Here is a 23173-nt window from a genome sequence, read left to right on the forward strand (position 1 = left end):
CTACAACTAAAACCTAGAGCAACCAAATTAATATTTTAAAAAGAAAGAAATATGAGTCTACACTCCTCTAGTTATTCAGATGAATAAACCTCAACTCAAGTTATTTGAACTCATTTATATTATGACTGTATACTTCATTTGGACTGAAAAGAGTTTTGAATATAGTTGGTCTATACATTTGAGTTAGCAACAGCTTCAGAAACTTGAAGGGGGCATGCTGAGACAGGACTCAGTTGGTTTTTAAACTGAAGCCCAGAACACATGAGGAGAAAAATGCTACTTCCATGTTGTCATTTGGGATCTGGGTGCTAATCTTTTTGATTTTTTCTTTCCTTTCTGAACATCAAACTTCAACTATCAACCTATAATTAACTAACTATAATTTCAGAAAACCCAGCACAGAGTAAAATGTTTTCCTACAGAGCAGAGAGGAAGACAGATCATGTCAAAGAATCTGTCACATACAGCAGTTATACAGTTGATTCAACTTTAGGACATCAGAGTCACTGAAATCCATTCGCTGGCCAATCACATCCATGAAGTCCGGGACCCTTGTTATAATTGTAGGTTCTGATCCATTTCCGAATGCAGTTTTACCGTAGTGCATCACTGAGCTGTAATCATAGGGAACGTTCATGGAGTCTATTACTTGATCATCATAGAAGTCAAAATTTCTCTCTTTGCCTAAATGATAAATAAAAATTTTAATTACAAAATTTAGTTTATCTTACTCCAAAGACTGTTAACTTAGAAATAAAGACGATAATAAACATTGTGCAACCTTGGTTACTACTAACACTTGATGGTATTTCAAGAGTGCTTCAAATATTCCTGTATTGGAATAGACTATTCAAACTTAGAATTCTGATACCACCTGTCATGCTGAACTTGTCTAAGGTTTCACTGCGGCCCAAAGTTGGACTTGAGCATTTGGCCTAAGGTTCTAAGAACTGCTAATGGAAAGCTATGGCTTTTCCAGTAGTCACGAGTGGATGTGAGAATTGGACCATAAAAAAGGCTGAGCGCTGAAGAACTGATGCTTTCCAACTGTGGTACTGGAGAAGACTCTTGAGAGTCCCTTGGACTGCAAGGAGATCAAACCAGTCAAAGGAAATCAAGACAGGGAAGCCTGGCATGCTGCAGTCCATAGGGTCGCAAAGAGTCAGACACGGCTTAGCAACTAAATAACAACAACAATGGGTAGAAAGGGTCTAAAAGGTATTATTGAAACACTCAGTGTCATTGACTGCAATGACGAGATGTAGGTATTTTCACTGGACGGAGATGAAAACAAGAGGACATTGGGAGGTGTGGAGGGATGGGATAGGGATGATAATGCAGGAAGGATTGATATCATCAGTGATTTCTCAGTTACTGGAATATGTATAGTGAAGTGAAGTCACTCAGTCGTATCCGACTCTTCGTGACCCCATGGATTGCAGCCTATCAGGTTCTTCCGTCCATAGGATTTTCTAGGCAAGAGTATTGGAGTGGGGTGCCATTGCCGTATAGATGTATGTAAATAAATACATTTAGAGAAGATTCCTGACCACTTAGCATCGCTACAAATGGGTCTGATTGTCAATGTATAAAGATGCATTATCAAATCAAGGCAGAAGTTTCTAACAAAAATAAAACATTGGAAACCCAGAAGAACGAGGCCATGGGTTGAAGCTAAGCACTTCTCTTGCTCTAGAAATCTTTTAGACTTGGCTCTAATGTCTTCCCCCAGACTATGGGTGGGGGCAAAGGCAGGGGCAGCTAATGTGATGTTGGGATTGTGGTGCCAGGGCCCTCAGCACAGAGCAGCCCTCACTGGCCTCGTTGGATAGCCATGTCTTCCCTCCCCTCTCACTTCTCTGCCTCCCCATCCCCCTCACCATACCCTCTGGAGGCAAGACAGAAGGGGAAACAAAATGTCACTGCAGAAAACATGAGTTCTAGTCAGACATGGCTATTAAAACCTTTCTGGAGATTTCCCTGGAGATCCAGTGGCTAAGACTCCATGTTCCCAATGCAGGAGGCCCAGGTTTGATCCCTGGTCTGGGAAATAGATCCCACATACTGCAACAAAGACCCGTGTGGCACAACTAAGACCCAATGCAGCCAAATAAATACGTTTTTGGGGGAAAAAATCTTTCTCTGACTTTGAGCACAAAGTCACAAAAAGTTACAGCTGTTCAACTACTGCAGCATTTCCCAATATGGGCTCCAAAGGATTATACAACCAAATACTCCAAAAAAAAAAAAAAACCATAATCAAGTCACTTTGGAAAACGCTCCTGCTGGAGATTTGCAATTCATGTTAGTCGAGCAAAGACTCTGAACAGTACAATAGTGTAAATAGCTAAGTTTAATTTCTTTTAACCTAGGATTTCCCAAATTAATTTGACCACAGATTCCTTTCTACAAAACACTTGCGAAAAAATTGTGGAACAGTGCTCCATAAAATACTCTTTAGGAAACACTGGTTCCTAACATCACATCCAGCTCAAACTGGGGTTCTGGAAAACTGTTTCCCAATCGCCTTCAGGCACTTCATCTCTTACTGAATTAGAGCCAAATGTGCTCAGCCATGTCCAACTCTTGGCGACCCTATGGACTATAGCCCACCAGGCTCCTTGTCCATGGGATTCTCCAGGCAAGAATACTAGAGTGAGTAGCCATTCCCTTCTCCAGGGGATCTTTCCAACCCAGGGATCAAATCTGTGTCTCTTGCATCTCCTGCATTGGCAGGCAGATTCTTTACCACTACCGCCACTTGGGAAGCCCAGAGCCAAATGAAGTTAAGATCAAAGCATCAGCGTTTTCCCATTATTAATAGACAACACCAATGGCAGAAGAAAGCACGTGTTTAGAAATTCAGCATTTAAGTTTAAAACAACGTAAAACAACAAGATAAACGTACCTGAAATAATTCTGTTCCAAATTATGCTGACATAGTCATTTCGATCGGACCGTGACTGTTCATGCCAGAATCCAAGCGCATGGAGAAACTCATGTTGAACCGTTGCTATTTTGTCGCAGCCCTCTCCGATTGACAGTTCTTGAATCCCAGTAAGTTGCTTCCCCACTGAAGACCAGCAGCTGACAGGGTAGTTTACAGTACAAGGAGGAGAGGCTTTTATATTGATGCAGGTTAAGGTCTTAGCGCTAAATCCCTAATGCCTAATCTACCTGGTTACCTAAGATACTAGAATCTTTCACTTGTGTCTAAACACCGTGCATTTCTCCCAAAACCCAGTGAGGTATGAAAAGCCTTCCAGACTAGATGATCTTTGGAGAACTTGGGCTGACACCAAATGTTAAGGAGTAATTCACCCTCCACTCAGCCTGGCCTGAGTTTTTCTGAATATCCCCAAAATTTTCAGATGGTCCTCGAATAAGGGTTTTATACAGGTAGAGCAACCACTCAGAACTGCTGATCTTGAGCCAAATAACTATCATCTTCTTAAGCAAAGTAGTAAGAGTTCTCGGACAGCAAGGAGATCAAACCAGTCAACCCTAAAGGAAATCAACCCTGAATATTAATTGAAAGAACTGATGCTGAAACTGAAGTTCCAATACTTTGGCCACCTGAGGCAAAGAGCTGACTCACTGGAAAAGACCCTAATGCTGGGAAAGATTGGAGACAGAAGGAGAAGAGGGCGACAGAGGATGGTTGGATGGTATCACAAATTCAATGGACATGAACTTGGGCAAACTCTGGGAGATGGTGAGGGACAGGGGGGCCCAGTGTGCTGCAGTCCATGGGGTCACAAAGAGTCGGACATGACCGAGAGACTGAACAACAACAACGAGAGTTCTTGGGTTAAAATAAATTTAAATACACATGCTCGCAGGCGTACAGATGGGTTTTAATTGAAGGCAGAAGTAAGGAGCATATTGGAACTTCCCTGGTGATCTAGTGGCTAAGATTCCAAGCTTCCAATGCAAGGGGCCTGAATTCAATCCCTGGTCAGGGAACTAGATCCCACATGCCCCAGCTAAGACCTGTTGTAGCTAAATAAGTAAATACTAAAAAAAAAAAAAAAAAAAAGGGCGGGGGGGCTTCCTTGGTGTCTTAGTGGTAAAGAATCTGCCTGCCAGTGCAGAAGACATGGGTTTGATCCCTGGACTGGGAAGACCCCACAGTACCACGGAGCAACTAGGCGCGTGCACCGCAGCGATTGAGCCTGTGCTCTAGAGCCCATGAGCCATACTACCGATGCCTGAGTGCCCGAGAGCCCAAGCTCTGCAACAAGAGAAGCCACCGCAATGAGAAACCCACACACCAAAACTAGAGAGTAGCCCCTGCTCACCACAACTAAAGAAAAGCCCATGCAGCAACAAAGACCCAACACTGCTAAACCAAAAGAAATAAGGAGTGCAGAAACTACAAACAGGCTGAAGGTCAGCGTCTCAGGGTGGATGGCATGTGACTCCACCCTCCTTGTCTTTACAAGGCTGAGACAGTGCAGTCTGGTTTTACGGCCAGAGGGAAACTACATCCAGCAAATAGCAGTGGAAGCCCCAGCCTCCCTCAAGGTTAGGGTCCAGGGCAATCACTGTGATGCAATGTCCCCGCCACAACAGTTCTCCTCAGAACACTTGGAAGACAAACTCTTCAATTTACCCATTGCCCTTGAACACTGATATATAGTTGGGTTCTCCAGACCAAGGCTTGAAGTCAATGCATGATTTTAGGCGATAGCGTTCAAATGCCTTGAGGATAACCCCCCTGGCATTCATCTCTGAAGGAAGAAAACAAACAAAAATAAACGTATTAAAATTATCACCATTGAACAATTCACCATGGAAACAGGGCCTGCAATATATTGTTTATCATGAATTAGTCCCTCTATGAAAATTTAGCATTTTATTTTTACAAAGCTTAGTATACAGTATCAATTAAGCATCACATGTAAGTATTTGGTTGTTCTTCAGATTATCTAATTTTGCCCCATGTATATTTCTCTGGAGCCAGTATAGTGCAGATAGCAAAAAAAAAAAAAAAAAGGGAGGGGGTGTTTCCTTACCTTTGAGAACACATACACTCGTTCACAGGCAACCAAAATGAACCATCACTGTCACAGGCTTCATCTAAGAAGCTATAATATATATTTAAAGCCTCACAGCAGAGTTTTTAATCTGAGGACCTTGAGATGAGAGGGACCATGAATATGTTGAGATAGTGTTCAAAGAATTATGTCTAGACCTCTACTCATATCTATCTCAGCAAAGTGCAGTTTCTGGGGAAAACGTTCATAAGATTCTCAAATGAGTTCAGAGTCTAAAATACGAATAAGAACCATTGCTTCCAAGTTGACTGATGCTAACAGTTTAGATAGAAGAGTGCTCAAAGAAGCCAGGGGCAAGAAACCAACCAAGGTATGCAGGAAAAGAAGCTCAGAGGGCAATCTGGGGGAAGGGGCCGTATCAGGTGCATATGAAGAGATAGTCACAAATCAGAGCAACTACTGGTGAAGTGAAGCGTGGTGGCTGCCAGCGGTGGGTGACCGGATGGCAGAGAAGATGGTGCATTGACTGGTTCCAACCAGACACACCTAGGTTCTCTCCTATCCTCACTACTTACTTTTTTTCTAAACCAGAGTCAGACGTGACTGAGCAGCTAACTTTATGCTTTTTATACAATTAAAACAATGAACAACTGTTAAGTTAGAAATTTAACAATTATAAAAACAATTAACCATTCAAAAGTGAACATTGCAGGGGCAATTTCGTACATGCGTAATGTTCTTCAACACCTTGTCTGTCTAGTTCCAAAACACCTTCATCACCCCAAGAGGACACTTTGTACCCATTAAATCATTGCATTCTCTCTGTATGGATTTTCCTATTCTGTGAAAAGTGAAAAGTGTTAGTCGCTTAATCGTGCCTGACTCTTTGCAACCCCATGGACTGTACCCTACCAAGTTCCTCTGTCCGTGGAATTCTCAAGGCAAGACTACTGGAGTGGGTTGCCATTCCCTTCTCCAGGGGATCTTCCCAACCCAGGGACTGAACCCGGGTCTCCCGAACAGCAGGCAGATTCTTTACAGTCTGAACCACCAGGGAAGCCCCATTCCTATTCTAGTCCTTCCTGTTTTTTTAAATTGTATATTGCTTTACAATATCGTGTTGGTTCCTGCCATACAACAACGTGAATCAGCCATCAGTATACCTATGTCCCCTCCATCTAGAGCCTCCTTCCCACCACCCCTCATCCCACCCCTCTAGGTCATCACACCACGAGGATGAGCCCCTTGTGTTATATAACAACTTCCCACTAGCTTTCTATCCATTTACTTTTGATGCATAATCTTTGCCAGTTTAATTCACCTTTGGAGTTTGGGTATTATCACAAGACCAGCTAAGTGGGGAAATAAAATCGACTTTGCAGGAATATTGCAAGATTAGCACAGAAAAAAGAGGTGAAGTTCCAAGCACAATAGTCCCCATGGATCTGTGGTTTCACTTTCTGTGGCTTTGGTTACCTGCCATCAACCAAAGTCCAAAAATATTAAATGGAAAACTGCAGACATAAGAGTTGATGACCATGAAACTGCATGCCGCTCTGAGCAGCCTGAGGGAATCTTGGGCCATGCTTCTCCATCCCACCAGGGATTCCCCAATCTTGGATGTCCATCATCTGCTCTCAATATCCACTCATCGACCTCGTCAAGGCTCAATGACCCAGCATCACCCAAAGCAGATAGTCCTCCTTCTGATGTGTCATCAGAACGTCAGTAGTAGCCTAACGATACATCACAACACCTACGGCATTCACCTCATTTCATTTCATTAAGTAGGCATTTCATCACCTCCCATCATCCAAAGAAGGATAACACAGTTCAATAAAATATCAGGAGAGACCACATTCACAAAACTCTTATTATAGGTTATTATAATTGTTCTATTTTCTTATTAGTTACTATCTCTTATTGTGCCTAGTTTATCATATGTACATACATTAGGAAAAAACCTATAGGGTTTGGTACTACCCACAGTTTCAGTCATTCACTGGAAGTCTTGGAACATATCCCCCACGGATAAGGGGGCACTACTATAAAATGAGAGTGTATCAAATGTTTATTTTCTGCTACCTTCTTACATGTCCGTTTCACAGACAATTTTAAGACATTCTTCAGAATGCCTCAGTCTAGGTGAAGGCAAAGAACAGGACAGACATAGGACCTAAAATCCATGAATCTCTAACAGGCACTCAGAATTCAACCATTTACAATACCACACAAATGATACATGCTCAGGGACGTCCCTCGTGGTCCAGTGGCTGAGAATTCACCTTCCAATGCAGAGGATTTGGGTTCAGTCCCCGCTGGGGACTAAGATCCCACACACCAACAGGCAGCTAAGCTCACACTCTGCAACTAAGACCCAATGCAGCTAAATATTTAAAAATAATAATTTTTTTAAATAATAAGTTTTGTAAAAGTAGCTATGAAAAAATAATACATGGTTATTATAAATAAGTTAGAAATTATAAACAAAAAGAAAGAAATGATAAAATCTTACACAGAAATAACCAAGCACGTTAATCATACTTTTCTTATGAATACATACATGTGTGATATTCATATTTTTTATAAACAATAAAGTTACAGCCTTCATAATATTTTATAAACTATTTTTTCACTAAATGCTTAGTCACAAAGTCATATCCGATTCTTTGCAACCCCATGGACTGTAACCTGCCTGGCTTCTCTGTCCATGGAATTTCTCAGGCAAGAGTACTGGAGTGGGTAGCCATTTCCTCCTCCATTTCACTAAGTAATACATCTTAAGCCTTGCTTCTTCATGAAATACTATTTTTATCATTTTAATAGCCACCTTATATGACTATAAAATATAAGTAATTTCGTGTTATCAAATATTTAAACTGTTTCTACATTTTCTGTATTGTAAATATCACATTTGTATCATTATTTCATATCTAACACATCCTTAAAATAAGGGATGATGACACCGACCACCACATGACTATTTCTGAATTGAAGGTCTAAGGAGCTTGCTTGTCTGGGCCTTTTATCAAAGCTTAATAAGGATAGTGTCTATCCTGCAAATTGTTTGGAGACTCAAATAAGGGAATAAATGTGGAAGTTTTGTAAAAAGTATAGCTTTCTACCAAGACCCTTATGTACCCTGTACCTTTATTTACCACAGCTTTAATTAACTTTGCATCACAGATTCAGAAAAGCTCCACAAGAGATCCTGCTATCTAAACCCTAGGAGCTAAGTAAACAGTTTCTTAGAATTATTTTCCCCTTGTTAAGCCCCCTCCTGCTCCTGGACCTTGATCTTCATTTCTAGCCCCAACTTTAACCCTTTTATCCACTTCTTACTTCCTAAAACTCACCTCAAATCTGGCACTCGGGCTTGCAACTGTAACTCACTCATGGGAAGCTACACACGGTTGCTTTGTTATCCCATTCAGGTAAGTTGCCACTAAGCCAGATGATACCCAAGGCTTAAGCTAAAAGACTAAAGCCCTACTAGAAGAATTTCATATGGAAAAAAGTATGGCGCTTTCTCAAAAAAACAAAATAGAACTGCCATATGATCACTCTTGTGTATATACCTGAAAAAAACAAAAACATACCACCATCTGAAAAGACACAGCCCCCCCAAATGTTTATAGCAGCACTATTAACAATTGCCAGGATATGAAAGCAACCTAACTGTCCATCAAGAGAAGAATGGAGGGACCTCCCTGGTGGTCCAGTAGCTAAGACTCCATGCTCCAAATGCAGGAGGCCCAGGTTCAATCCTTGGTCAGGGAACTAGACCCCACATGCCACAGCTAAGAGTTTGCATCCTGTAACTAAAGATCTAGGACACTGCAGCCGAGACCCAGGAAGGCCAAATAAATAAATAAATATTTCTTTTTAAAAAAGAACCTTTGTAAAATAAAAAAAGAATGCAGATAAATGGATTAAGAAGATTAAGTACATGATAGAGTATTATTCAGTCATGAAAAAGAACAAATTTTTGCCTTTGCAGAAACATGAATGGAATTGGAGGCAATTACACAAGTGAAATAAGTCAGAGAAAGGTAAATACCATGCTGCTGCTGCTGCTAAGTCGATTCAGTCGTGTCCGACTCTGTGCGACCCCATAGATGTCAGCCCACCAGGCTCCCCCGTCCCTGGGATTCTCCAGGCAAGAATACTGCAGTGGGTTGCCATTGCCTTCTCCAATGCATGAAAGTGAAAAGTGAAAGTGAAGTCGCTCAGTCATGTCCAACTCTTAGCGACCCCATGGACTGCAGCCTACCAGGCTCCTCCGTCCATGGGATTTTCCAGGCAAGAGTACTGGAGTGGGTTGCTATTGCCTTCTCCAATAAATACTGTAGATATCACTTATATGTGGAATTTTTAAAGTACAACAAACTAGTTAATATAACAAAAAAGAAGCAGACTCACAGATGTAGAGAACAAACTGGTGGTTACCAGTGGAGAGATGGAAGGGCCTGGGGTAATATAAGGGTAGGGGATTAAGAGGTACAACTTATTAGGTATAAAATAAGCTATAAGGATATACTGTACAAATGGGGAATATAGCCAATATTTTATAATGAGCAAAAATGTAGTATAACCTGTAAAAATTTTAAATCACTATATTGTATACTTGTAACTTCAGTTCCATTCACTTCGGTTCAGTCGCTCAGTCGTGCCCGACTCTTTGTGACCCCATGAATCGCAGCACGCCAGGCCTCCCTGTCCATCACCAACTCCCCGAGTTCACTCAAACTAATGTCCATCGAGTCAGTGATGTCATCCAGCCATCTCATCCTCTGTCGTCCCCTATCTCCTCCTGTCCCCAATCCCTCCCAGCATCAGAGTCTTTTCCAATGAGTCAACTCTTCTCATGAGGTGGCCAAAGTACTGGAGTTTCAGCTTTAGCATCATTCCTTCCAAAGAACACCCAGACTGATCTCCTTTAGAATGGACTGGTTGGATCTCCTTGCAGTCCAAGGGACTCAACAGTCTTCTCCAACGCCACAGTTCAAAAGCATCAATTCTTTGACACTCAGCTTTCTTCACAGTCCAACTCTCACATCCATACATGACTACTGGAAAAACCATAACTTTGACTAGACGGACCTTTGTTGGCAAAGTAATGTCTCTGCTTTTGAATATGCTGTCAGGGTTGGTCATAACTTTCCTTCCAAGGAGTAAGCGTCTTTTAATTTCATGGCTGCAATCACCATCTGCAGTGATTTTGGAGCCCCAGAAAATAAAGTCTGACACTGTTTCCACTGTTTCCCCATCTATTTCCCATGAACTGATGGGACCAGGTGCCATGATCTTAGTTTTCTGAATGTTGAGCTTTAAGCCAACTTTTTCACTCTCCTCTTTCACTTTCATCAAGAGACTTTTGAGTTCCTCTTCACTTTCTGCCATAAGGGTGGTGTCATCTGCATATCTGAGGTGATTGATATTTCTCCTGGAAATCTTGATTCCAGCTTGTGCTTCTTCCAGCCCAGCATTTCTCATGATGTACTCTGCATATAAATTAAATAAGCAGGGTGACAATATACAGCCTTGACGTACTCCTTTTCCTATTTGGAACCAGTCTGTTGTTCCATGTCCAGTTCTAACTGTTGCTTCCTGACCTGCATATAGGTTTCTCAAGAGGCAGGTCAGGTGGTCTGGAATTCCCATCTCTTTCAGAATTTTCCACAGTTTATTGTGATCCACACAGTCAAAGGCTTTGGCATAGTCAGTAAAGCAGAAATAGATGTTTTTCTGGAACTCTCTCGCTTTTTTGATGATCCAGCGGATGTTGGCAATTTGATCTCTGGTTCCTCTGCCTTTTCTAAAACCATCTGGAAGTTCACAGTTCATGTATTGCTGAAGCCTGGCTTGGAGAATTTTGAGCATTACTTTAATAGCGTGTGAGATGAGTGCAATTGTGTGGTAGTTTGAGCATTCTTTGGCATTGCCTTTCTTTGGGATTGGAGTGAAAACTGACCTTTTCCAGTCCTGTGGCCACTGCGGAGTTTTCCAAATTTGCTGGCATATTGAGTGCAGCACTTTAACAGCATCATCTTTCAGGATTTGAAATAGCTCAACTGGAATGCCATCACCTCCACTAGCTTTGTTCATAGTGATGCTTTCTAAGGCCCACTTGACTTCACATTTCAGGATGTCTGGCTCTAGGTCATTGATCACACCATCATGATTATCTTGGTCATGAAGATCTTTTTTGTACAGTTCTTCTGTGTATTCTTGCCACCTCTTCTTAGTATCTTCTGCTTCTGTTAGGTCCATACCATTTCTGTCCTTTATCGAGCCCATCTTTGCATGAAATGTTCCCTTGATATCTCTAATTTTCTTGAAGAGATCTTTGGTCTTTCCCATTCTGTTGTTGTCCTCTATTTCTTTGCACTGGTCACTGAGGAAGGCTTTCTTATCTCTTCTTGCTATTCTTTGGAACTCTGCATTCAGATGCTTATATCCTTCCTTTTCTCCTTTGCTTTTTGCTTCTCTTCTTTTCACAGCTATTTGTAAGGCCTCCTCAGACAGCCATTTTGCTTTTGTGCATTTCTTTTCCATGGGGATGATCTTGATCCCTGTGTCCTGTACAACTTACGTAATATTAAACATCAACTGCACTTCAATTAAAAAGCAAAAATTAAAAAGAAAAGAAAAGAAACAGGTACGTAAAGCTTATAAGATTAGGATAGCCTTAGGTAAAATGCATGGCAAAAATAACCTAAGATGTATAGTCAGATTAAAGCTCACTGGGGACTTCCCTGGTGGTTCAGTGGCTAAGACTCCATGCTACCAATGCAGGAGGCTCAGGTTCAATCTTTGGTCAGGGAACTAGACCCCACATGCCACAACTAAGAATTTGCATGCTGCAACTTAAAAAAAGATCCCGCATGCCCCTGTGAAGACAGAAGATCCCATGTGCTGAAACTGAGACCTGGTGCAGCCAAATTAAAAAAGAAAAAAAAAAAGCTCACTGGTCTTTCATGGAACACAGGAGAATACAGTTTTATATATATAGTTTTAATCATGCATATGTATATATATATATATATATATATGATTTTGAAACAAAAATATTTTTAAACTTTTAATCAAAAGGTTAAAACCAAAAATAAATATTTAAATAAGGAGAGGTTAGTAAAAGTACAAACTTTCAGCTATCAGATAAATAAGGCCCAAGGATCAAATGTAAAATGTGGTGTTATAGTTGATAGCACTGTATTGCACAATTGAAATTTGCCAAGAGAGTAGAACATAAATGTTTTCACACACAAGAAAAATATGTGAGGTGATGGATGTGTCAGCTAACTTAACGGGGGAATCCTTTCACAGTGTATACACATGTCAAATCACCACAATATATACCAAGTATCTAACAATTTTATGTCAATTATACCTCAATAAAGCTGAAAAAAATTGTATTTTAATAAAGTATTTCAAATCCCCCTCATTCCGAAAGTCAATGGACATCATTTTCTCCTCATGTTACACAACTCTTTAGTTTCTAATTCTATGAATTACTGTTGCTTTGGCTTTTTCTACCCTACTCTTGGTTTTTCATTTGTTTATGGCCAATCTTGCCTTCTCAAAAACTTTTATCAGATCTTCCATCTATATCAATTCCAAAAAGTTGCTCTCCCAGGCTGAATTCCACTCTGTGCCATCGACCTCAATCCAATCTTCCTGGGTCATCCAGAAAGATCCATTATCTATGGCATATGTGTGATATGCAAGGTACCTATGAAAAACTCATCCATACCCATGGCTTCAACCATCTCCCATACCCTTAGTAATTCCCTGTTAGATTTCTCTATCTTGAATGACCAGACCAGACACCAAGACATCATACGATCCACCACAGTGAGCCTGAAGCATTTCAAATGCTGCATGCCAAAAAGCAATTTCCACCACACTTCTCCATCTCACCCTCTTCAAGACATATTCCCTATTCTTGTTAAAGTCATTGCCATCCACCCAGTCACCTAAGAATGAATCCTGGGCACTAGCCCTTCTTTCCCTAGACCCACCTTCTTCTTGATCTCTCACAGTCAATCACCGAATCTCATTGCTTCCTAAGCCTCTCTTAGAATGATTCACTCTTGTCTATCATGGCTGAGAGAGTCTTGGTTTAGAAACGCTTTAATCCTCCTCTGAATTTCTTCAACAGTCTAACTGATCTCCCTACTCTTTTTCTGCCCCACTGATAATACATCTTCTGGACTGCAACCAGAGTGATAATCATCTCATTTCTGCACTAAAACCTTTGGTGGTTCCACATGACCCTTGGTATACATACCAAGTTCTTTAACACAGGAAAGACTCAAGGCTGGATTCTGCCTCCCTGTTCAATTTCATTATCTCCCCACTCTCAACCTAATTCTAACCAGTGGTTTCCTCCTTTCCTCATGCCTTTGCACATAGTGATCCGTCTGTTTAGAGCATCCTTCCCTTGCTGTCAGAGGCTGCACTAGCCCACACAGTCCCTTAGAAAGAAGCACCTTGCTGTACACCAGAAATCAACACAATATTATAAATCAAACATACTTTAATTAAGAAAGGAAGGAAGGGAGAATGGAAAGAGGGAAGGAAGAAACGGGCACCAAATCTGAGCAGATACTGCCAGTACTGTCTTGGTAGGTGGATGAATAGTACTTCATTCAAGAGATGAATGCCTCTTGATGAATATGATGCAAACTTAATTTCAGTCCCATTTTCCCCCCTCCCCAGGCACCTTTGTGTGGAGTACAACTTGCACAAGCTTCACAGCAGCCCTACTGCACAGGGTCACTTGCCCCCTATTATATATGCCTTTATATCTAGTTTGAGTTAAATGTCCTCCAATGGGCTCCCATAGCTCTTTGAACATATCATCAATCATAATATTTATTCCATTCTATATAATTAGCTTTTGATTTATAATTATCTCTACTGAAATGAGGCTTCCTAAGTTGTGTTAGTGAAAAAGAATCTGCCTGCCAATGCAAGAGACACAAAAGACATGAGTTCAGTCTCTGGGGCAGAAAGATTCCCTGGAGTGGGAAAGAGCAACCCACTCCAGTATCTTGCCTTGAGAATTCCATGGACAGAGGAGCCTGTGGGATACAGTCCTTGGGGTCCCAAAGAGTTGGACATGACTGAGCACACACACTGAAATATATGATGTTAGTCGCTCAGTCAATGTCCAACTCATTGTGACCCCATGGACTGTATAGCCCACCAGGATCCTCTGTCCATAGGATTTTCCCAGCAAGAATACTGGAGTGGGTTGCCATTTCTTCCTCCAGGGGATCTTCTAGACCCAAGGATCCAACCCATGTCTCTGGCATCTCCTGTATACAGGTACATTCTTTACTGCTAAGCCACTGGAGAAGCCCAAATAAATGATACTTAAGCGAAAATTTCCCAAATGGCAGTTCCTAAACTGATGCTGGTCAGTGATATCATTTTTACTAATCCATGGGTAAAATGAGAATTTTGTTTAGTGTTTTCCATGACAATAAATTTCCAATACAGAAAACTTGCCCTTTCTTTTGGATTAGATTCTTCTGACTTTTTAGTATTAAAACATTATTTATTTTATAAAAAGAGGATGATAAAAAGAAAGTGGGTTCTTGTTAAATTCCTGACTTGGCAAAATAAAATGTTAGTAAAATAATGACAGTTCCTAGAGTTTTGTTTGTTTGGTGCTTGTTTTTCAGTCATGTGTTAAGTCTAAACATAGATGAAGCCTCTGCTTTAAAATAAAGACTAGCTTCTCAATCTTTATGTTCCAACTGTCCAATACAGAGTAGGCTTTCTGTAAATCTTGGCTGAATTAATCCCTTTACTGGTCAAATTAATCCCTTTACTTTATTAGTCAAAGACTAATCACTGCTCAGTCACATCTGACTCTTTGTGACCCTATGGATTATACAGTCCATGGAATTCTCCAGGCCAGAATACTTTCTCCAGGGGATCTTCCCAACCCAGGGATCAAACCGAGGTCTCCCGCATTGAAGGCTGATTCTTTACCAGCTGAGCCACAAGGGAAGTCCTTTACTGGTCAAAACTCAGCAAATATTTCATAGAAAATCATTTGGTTCTGTTCATTCTTCATTTTGCTTATTTTTTTAACATAAGTATATTTAGGCAGGCTACAATCCATGGGGTCACAAAGAGACACAACTGATAATGCACACACACACACACACACACTTAGCCACACAAAGCAACAAACAAAACCCTTAATGGCCATGTGAATCTTCCCTTGAAAATACCGTCATCCTATTCTGTTAGGAACACACGTTATTTGTGGACACTCCAAATTTCATACTAACCCAAGCTATCATCTAGAACATATGGAATAGTATGAGGCCACCTATATCTTTCTCCAATGATGGCATTTCTTTCTTGTATCTGTCAAAAATAAGTGGGAAAGGTATCAGTCAAAAATTATGAAACAAGCAATAGTTAACCCAGAAATAAAAGAAGTTTTAAGCTTTCCCAAGCAACCTGAGGGCTTCCTTGTAGCTCAGTGGCAAAGAATCCACCTGTCAATGCAGGAGACTCAGGTTCAATCCCTGAGTCGGGAAGATGTCCTAGAGAAGGGAATGGCTACCCACTCCAGTATTCTTGCCTGGAGAATTCCATGGACAGAGGAGGCTGGCGGGCTACAGTCATGAGGTTGCAAAAGAATCTTGACAGGACTTAGGAACTAAATAACATCAAGGCAACCTAAACAAATTTTCTGTGTGAAGCGACTTAGCAGCAGCAGCAGCAGCATGCACATATACGTGTGTATGTACATCTACTCTTATCACAACAAAAGTTTTAGGAGGAAATCATTAGCTTCTCTTTTTTAATAAGGAGAATGGCAAGCATTAATATTTCCTTTAATCTTATTTCACTTCAATTATTCATATTTTTACATATCCTTTTAAGTGTTAGTGCAACTTTATATGCCCAAAACCTCAGAGTTTGGAGCAGAGAAAGGTTTATTGCAGGGCCATGCAAGGAGATGGGTGGCTCTGGCCCCTCAAAACCCCTAACTCCCTGAAGGGTTTTGGCAAAGCATTTGTAAAGGCCAGATGAGTAAGAGGGAGGCACAAGATATGTGATCAGTTCATATACAATTCTGATTGTCTGATGGAAAATCATTAATTACTATCATTAACTTTGTTAATAAAGTTGAAGACGGAACCATGCAAAATCATGTAAATAATGACTTGTAAAACTGGACTATAAATATGGTAGATTCATAGACTAGTTTCCTATATTAAGATTTAAAAACATATAAGAAGAAAGTGATAGCAAAACTTCAATCATCTTGATCTTGCAATATGAAAAAAAGTTCCACATGAGCTATGCCAAAGTTTTCAAAAAGTTTTAAAATATTGAAATTTTTGGAATAGAAAACATAATATTTCATTAACGTATTCATCCAGCCAATGAAATGAACACTGTTCAAGAGAAAAGAGATCCATTGGTAACAAAATTACCAATGCCTCTACATTTCTCAGGCTCTAGTGGAGGAGACAAACAGCATGTAAGAAAAAAGTTTAAACAGGATCTATTTAATAGTAGCAGAGGAAATAAAAAGGGATATGTGAATAAGAATAAAGGAATTGGGGGGAGTGCATTAGATAAAGTGGTCAGGACAGAACTCTTTGAAAGGATGACATTGAAGGTGAAATGAGAGTGACAAGAAAGAGCCAGGCTTGAAAGGTTCCTTGGACATCACCTGAAGAACTATGGAGAGAGGTTAGTGACATTGTACAGGAGGCAGGGATCAAGACCATCCCCAAGAAAGAGAAATGCAAGAAGGCAAAATGGTTATCTGAGGAGGCCTTACAAACAGCTTTGAAAAGAAGAGAAGTGAAAGGCAAAGGAGAAAAGGAAAGATATACCCATTTGAATGTAGAGTTCCAAAGAATGCGAGGAGAGATAAGAAAGCCTTCCTCAGTGATCAGTGCAAAGAAATAGAGGAAAACAATAGAATGGGAAAGACCAAAGATCTCTTCAAGAAAATTAGAGATACCAAGGGAACTTTTCATGCAAAGATGGGCATAATAAAGGACAGAAATGGTATGGACCTAACAGAAGCAGAAGATACTAAGAAGAAGTGGCAAGAACACACAGAAGAACTCTACAAAAAAGATCTTCACGATGCAGATAATCATGATGGTGTGATCACTCACCTAGAGCCAGACATCCTGGAATGTGAAGTCAAGTGAGCCTTAGGAGCATCATGACAAACAAAGCTCATGGAGGTGATGGAATTCCAGCTGAGCTATTTCAAGTCCTAAAAGATGATGCTGTGAAAATGCTGTACTCAATATGCCAGCAAATTTGGAAAACTCAGCAGTGGCCACAGGACTGGAAAAGGTCAGTCTTCATTCCAATCCCAAAGAAAGGCAATGCCTAAGAATGCTCAAACTACGGCACAATTGCACCCATCTCACACGCTAGCAGTAGAGTTAAATCGTGCAAGGCTGTGGGCCAATCTGGATATTATTCTAAATACAAGAGGAAGCCATTGAAGAGTTTCAAGGCGGGAAGTAAAAAGGTGGCATTGCTCATTTAAAAGATCACTTTGCTGTGGAGGACAGGTGACAGGGACAGAGTGCAAAAGATTCTAGGATATCAGCATTTGAAGTAGATAAAAAGAAGAGTGCATTCTTAGGAGTATAGACGCACTGTGGAGGTAGAAATGTTAGAACTTAATGATGGAGAGGACGGCAAGGTGAAGAAAAGGGAAGAAGCAAAGGTGACTCCTGGATTTTGTACTTATTATTCAGTGGAGTGGGGAGAGAGAGTGGTGATGAATTTACTAAGAGGGAAAGCTAGAGAGGGACAGCATGTGCGGGAAATCAGAGTTGAACTGAGGACTCATTATGCTTGAGGTATCTCATAAATATTCCAGAGGAACTGATGGATTAGCATCAGGATAGACCACTAGGGAACTTGGGGGAAGGAATGAACCAGAGTTATATATTTGGAGTCATCAGCATAGAGGTGACATTTAAACCCCTGATACAGGATTGGATCAAGAAGGGGAGAAGAGCAGACCAAGGACTAAACCTCAGATACTCTGTAGCTCTGATTCTTGAGTTGAAGTTCACATGGGGGTTGAGGGACGTTTAAACATGATACCTGTGTTCATCCGTGTGCTGTGATGGCGAGGTAAGAACCAGTACTCTTTATGAATATCTTAGGAGGATCTTTACGTGGCAACACTATTCTCAGCTATCAGAGTACAAGTCACAAAATCTCTCTCTTATGATAAAAAGCCAGATTCATTAAATTTACCAATTCAAGTTAATTTTGCTTCAACTAGCTTTAATCAATGAAGTTCTATTTAAAAATAAATATCTCATGTGTCCTTAGTCACTCAGTCATGTCCGACTCTTTGTGACTCCATGGACTATAGCCCACTAGGCTCCTCTGTCCATGGGATTTCCCAGGCAAGAATACTGCAGTGGGTTGCCATGCCCTCTTCCAGGGTGTCTTCCCAACCCAGGGATCGAATCCAGGTCTCCCACATTGTGGGCAGTTTCTTTACCATCTGAGCCACCAGGGAAGTTCATGAATACTGGAGTGGGTAGCCTATTCCTTCTCTAGGGGATCTTCCTGACCCATGAATCGAACCAGGGTCTCCCACATTGCAGGTGGACTCTTTACCAGCTGAGCTACCAGGGAAGCATTGCAATAATGAAAATCAATTAGATCAGTAAGAGCAAAGCATGCAAGATGAGTGACAGTCTTTAACCACAAAGAAATCTGAGTAATGAATGATGAAGATACCATTATGTGAATCCCTTAGCATATAATGTATTCATTGACTAAATGTGTCAACTATGATCCTACGTGCTTAGAGACAGTTGGGTTTAACAAAGCCCACACTGTCCCGTCATTGTCAGGTACTTGATTTCAGCTTGCAGTGATTAATTGAAAGTTCTTCCTTGCATTGTTTCAACTCACCTCATCAAGTATGATGTCTCCCTCAAAAAGATCCAGTCCCAGATCTAAGAAGGAAGATAACAATTTTTGTTAGCAAATTGGATTCAAACTCCCCACTTAATAAAGAATGTAAAATTAAAAATCCACAAACCTTCATTGATATCAAATATATCCCGGTCAAGTCCATTATCTACATCTTTAACAAAAATAATAAAACACATTGAATGTTGTGTTTATGAAAGAAGAAAATCTTTATCAACCACTGATTAGAAGTGAGCAAGTTTCTTTTGTCTCATATAAGAGAGTACCATGCTCTGACTCAATATACATTGATTGATTGATCGATTGATTGAGAACCTCCCTTGAGTCAGGCTTGGGGCTATGGTGTTTTGCATACATATCCTCTTGTTTTACCCATGTCCCTTGAATGACAGATAACTTCAGGAATAAGGAATTTGTCACTCCATATAATATTAATTTGAAAGACTAGATTAGATGACTAGATAGGAAGCAAATGTTTACACAAGGTAAAATCAGTTCAAGCAACCCATATATGTATATTCCTTGCTAATAATGTACCTTGGAACTCTCAAGCAAAATTCCTAATCTGCATTTGAATTATTCTTAAGTTTCAAAAGGTAGATAATATGGCCAAACCTCTAAGTGTACAACTGAATAGGAAGAACATCAGGTCCATCTGATTTGGCACAAAGACAGCAAAAATAACAATAGTAGACATTTATGGGATGCCAATATGTCAGTCACTGTGTTTGGACTTTCTTATACCATCATCTTTTTTTTTTTTTTTTGCTGAGTATGTGGAACCCCTGAGCAGAAACAATAAAACATTCTTCAGTAAATCAAAAGAAGCCAGTGCTTGATCAAAGTTCAGTGCAAGTATGCATTGTGCTTATCATTAAATGTGTCCTAAGTTCTCCTGTGCTGTTGCTCTATTCTTCACACGACCTTTTGCTGTGTGTGCTGTGCCATGCTCAGTTACATAGGGCAAAACTCAAAGTAGACTCACCAAAGATTTCTGGAGTTGGCTGGGAAACAAACACATAAGAAAATGATATTATTATGATGTCTGTGACATAGTCTTATTGATTCCAATTTCCATCTAGCCATCTGTGGGGTTTTGTTTTTTCCTTAATATTATGGATTAGTTTCTGGCATGTATTGAAGAGAACTAAATCAGAATCTAAGATAACTTTTTGACCCAAGGGTCTTCTCATTTCATATAAAAAATGAAACAGTCTGTTGTATGAATTTGAAGGGCTGAAGCAAGAAGCCAAGTTCTCAAATTCAAAAGAAGGCAGAACATGAGTCCTGCCCTCCAATAAGTGTTCACATTAAACAGGATTTTCTAAAGAATTCATGGAGCTTCATTTGAAAAATCTAATAACTTATTCTTGGCATTAAAATATTATAATTTATAATGACGCTTTAAACAGAAAATTTTATTGAAGATCTCATTAACCATGGTTTAATTTCACATTTTACTCAAGACTCTGTCTTCAAAGTCAATACCAAATACTTCAGAAAAAAAAAAACTATGGCTATACTTTGCAAATGAAATAAACAAACTGAAAATAGATTCTCTACAGGTGACCAAATGAAGGGCTCCTCAGTGGCTCAATGGTAAAGAATTCACCTACAAAGGCAGGAGACACAGGAGACGCGAGTTTAATGCCTGGGTCGGGAAGATTCCTGGAGAAGGAAATGACAACCCACTCCAGTATTCTTGCCTGGAAAATTCCATGGACAGAGGAACCTGGTGGGCTACAGTCCATGGGGTCACAAAGAGTCAGACACAACTGAAGCAAGTAGGCAGCAGCAGACCAAATGAAACCCAGACCACATACCCAGCAGAAAAAACTAAGTAAATCTGAGATTTCTTAATGAAGTCTAGTTTTAAAAGCTCATGGACTTGTAGACAGTAGGTCTGGGTTTTATTCCTGCTTCTACCAATTACCAGCAAGTCAGTTTACCTTCCTGGTACTCGGATACTCGGAGTATCTGTACAATGTGGTCAGTGCTGGCTTTCTGGGTATTCTGACAGTTATATGATATAATGTGAAAGAATGTGGCAAACTATAATAAAATGTCATACAAATGTAAGGGACAATTTTATTTAAATACAGATTACCTGTAGGTTCTAGAATCTCCATGCTAGAATCAACTGGGGTATCTGGCAAGCAGTGAGGATAAATTGGTTGGATGGTGACCATCCTTTTTTATATTAACTAGTGTCTTGATTCGGAGAAGGCAATGGCACCCCACTCCAGTACTCTTGCCTGGAAAATCCCATGGATGGAGGAGACTGGTAGGCTGCAGTCCATGGGGTCGCTAGGAGTCAAACACGACTGAGCGACTTCACTTTCACTTTTCACTTTCATGCATTGGAGAAGGAAATGGCAACCCACTCCAGTGTTCTTGCCTGGAGAATCCCAGGGACGGGGAAGCCTCATGAGCTGCCGTCTATGGGGTCGCACAGAATCGGACACGACTGAGCGAGTTAGCAGCAGCAGCAGCAGTGTCTTGATTGTCTCACACCTTGGCCACACACAGGCACACCTCACAGAGGAATGCCAACACACCTCCCGAAAACCATTATCAAGCATTCATTCATAATTACAGTTTTAATGAGTCTCCCATGGTATCTCTTGTTCTCACTGCTGTAGTTCTGTTCACAGAATATTAGTTCAACATAATAATTGTTATTTAAAAATCACAACTAAAGATTCTCCCCAGGCATTTGAAACTTCATTTCAAACCTCAGTTATGGTTACCAGGGGATGTTGGAGGGAGAGATAAGTTGGGAGAGTGGGATTGACATATACAAACCACTTACATAAAATAGGTAACTAATAAGGACCTACTGTATAGCACAGGGAACTCTACTCAGTACTTTGTAATGGCCTACATGGAAAAAGAATCTTTAAAAAAAAGAAAGGAAAAGAGTGGATTATATGTATAACTGATTAACTTTGCTGCATACCTGAAACTAACACAACATTGTAAATCAACTACACTCCAAGAAAAATAATAAATAAAACCTCAAGTTGGTTTGTGGTACCAGCTACCTGTCATTGTAGAAAGATTGGTCTAGCCTGATGAAGAAAAGAGATTCCATGCTACAAGACTTAAGCACTGGCTGTGCCCATGACATTCATTATTCACTCTGTCATGTCTCACATTCCTATAACAGCAATACATATCACATTCCTTAGTAAAAACGGAATGATTTTCAAGTTTCCATCTTATTGTAAGAAAACTTGTTACACAACAATGAAACTGCAGAGAAAACAATTTTATCTCATGTCCCTGACTTTTCCTCTGGTGCACCTTCTTCTCACTCCCAGTACTCTGCCTGCCCCTGCTCACCAAAAAAAAAAAAAAAAAATTTAATTTCATTAACATTTTGAAATTCCTTTAAAAGCAAAAAACAAACAGGTTGTTCTTTAGTAATCACTATCAACTATCCCCAATTTTTCTAATTTTTCCCCCTACATTGTTTCCTTACCATGCCAGAAACCAAGAGGAGGGCAGCAGAGCACAGAAACCAAGGCAGATACCAAGAAGTCATGCTGTCACTTCCAGCTGAAAGCTGTGAACTATGAAATTCAGAGCAGCATTTACTTCTTAAAAGGCAAACATCATAACGTATAGCCTTTGATCTTAATGATCCCTCTGGCAGGTCAGCGGACTGCAGTAGTAATACCTCCAATCAAAAAGTTAAAGTCCAATATCCTTAGCACAGCTCTGCAGAGCTCACTGGTTGTTTTTTGTAGGTTTTTATTTCCCCTGTGTCAACATTCAATAGCCAAGCGCCTGACTGAGAACTGTTAACGAAATAAGTTCTCTAATGTGTAATACTGGGCCCCAAGATTATTAAGTGCCACTTGAGAACAATAATATCAAGTTAATTTCTAATCTCAATCTTTCAAATGTAAACATTTGTGAAGTTCTTTCTGCTCTTCTAGCCCTGAGCTGCTTTAATATATCTAGTTACGGCCATCACTGTTTGTTGTTCATTCATTTAATAAAAATGTATTGATTTATAATACAAAATCCATTAATGTCCTAGAAATTGGGCATACTTGACATTCACAAGTAAAGTAGCAAAACAGGAACACATGTCCCTCCTGAGTATTCCCATCAAGCAAAGTCAAGAGAACACTGAAAAACCAGTGTTCCCAACCCATCTCTCAGTTCTTGCTCACTTCTTCTTCTTG

The 23173-nt window shown here is 40.2% G+C and overlaps 1 protein-coding gene across 5 annotated transcripts in view; it reads right to left on the minus strand.

Moving 5' to 3' along the window:
• Positions 1–22684, minus strand: part of MEP1B (meprin A subunit beta) — a 36160-nt gene extending 13476 nt beyond the window's left edge. Inside the window, exons 1-8 of one of the 5 annotated variants that reach the window (XM_061399655.1) lie at positions 22462–22684; positions 19963–19981; positions 19087–19131; positions 18957–19000; positions 15314–15392; positions 4616–4733; positions 2909–3087; positions 466–684 (exon numbers count right to left, since the gene is read on the minus strand). In XM_061399655.1, the coding sequence (XP_061255639.1) occupies positions 466–684; positions 2909–3087; positions 4616–4733; positions 15314–15392; positions 18957–19000; positions 19087–19131; positions 19963–19981; positions 22462–22524 (766 nt within the window). In that variant the 5' untranslated portion in view covers positions 22525–22684. Of the gene's footprint in view, positions 1–465; positions 685–2908; positions 3088–4615; positions 4734–5018; positions 7453–15313; positions 15393–18956; positions 19001–19086; positions 19132–19962; positions 19982–22461 lie in introns of those variants that run through there. The other 4 variants (XM_061399657.1, XM_061399658.1, XM_061399659.1 and 1 more) reach the window with 4 other exon arrangements.
• Positions 22685–23173: the final 489 nt, after the last annotated feature.

Source organism: Bos javanicus, chromosome 24 (assembly GCF_032452875.1).
Source record: "Bos javanicus breed banteng chromosome 24, ARS-OSU_banteng_1.0, whole genome shotgun sequence".
Taxonomy (NCBI): Eukaryota; Metazoa; Chordata; class Mammalia; order Artiodactyla; family Bovidae; genus Bos; species Bos javanicus.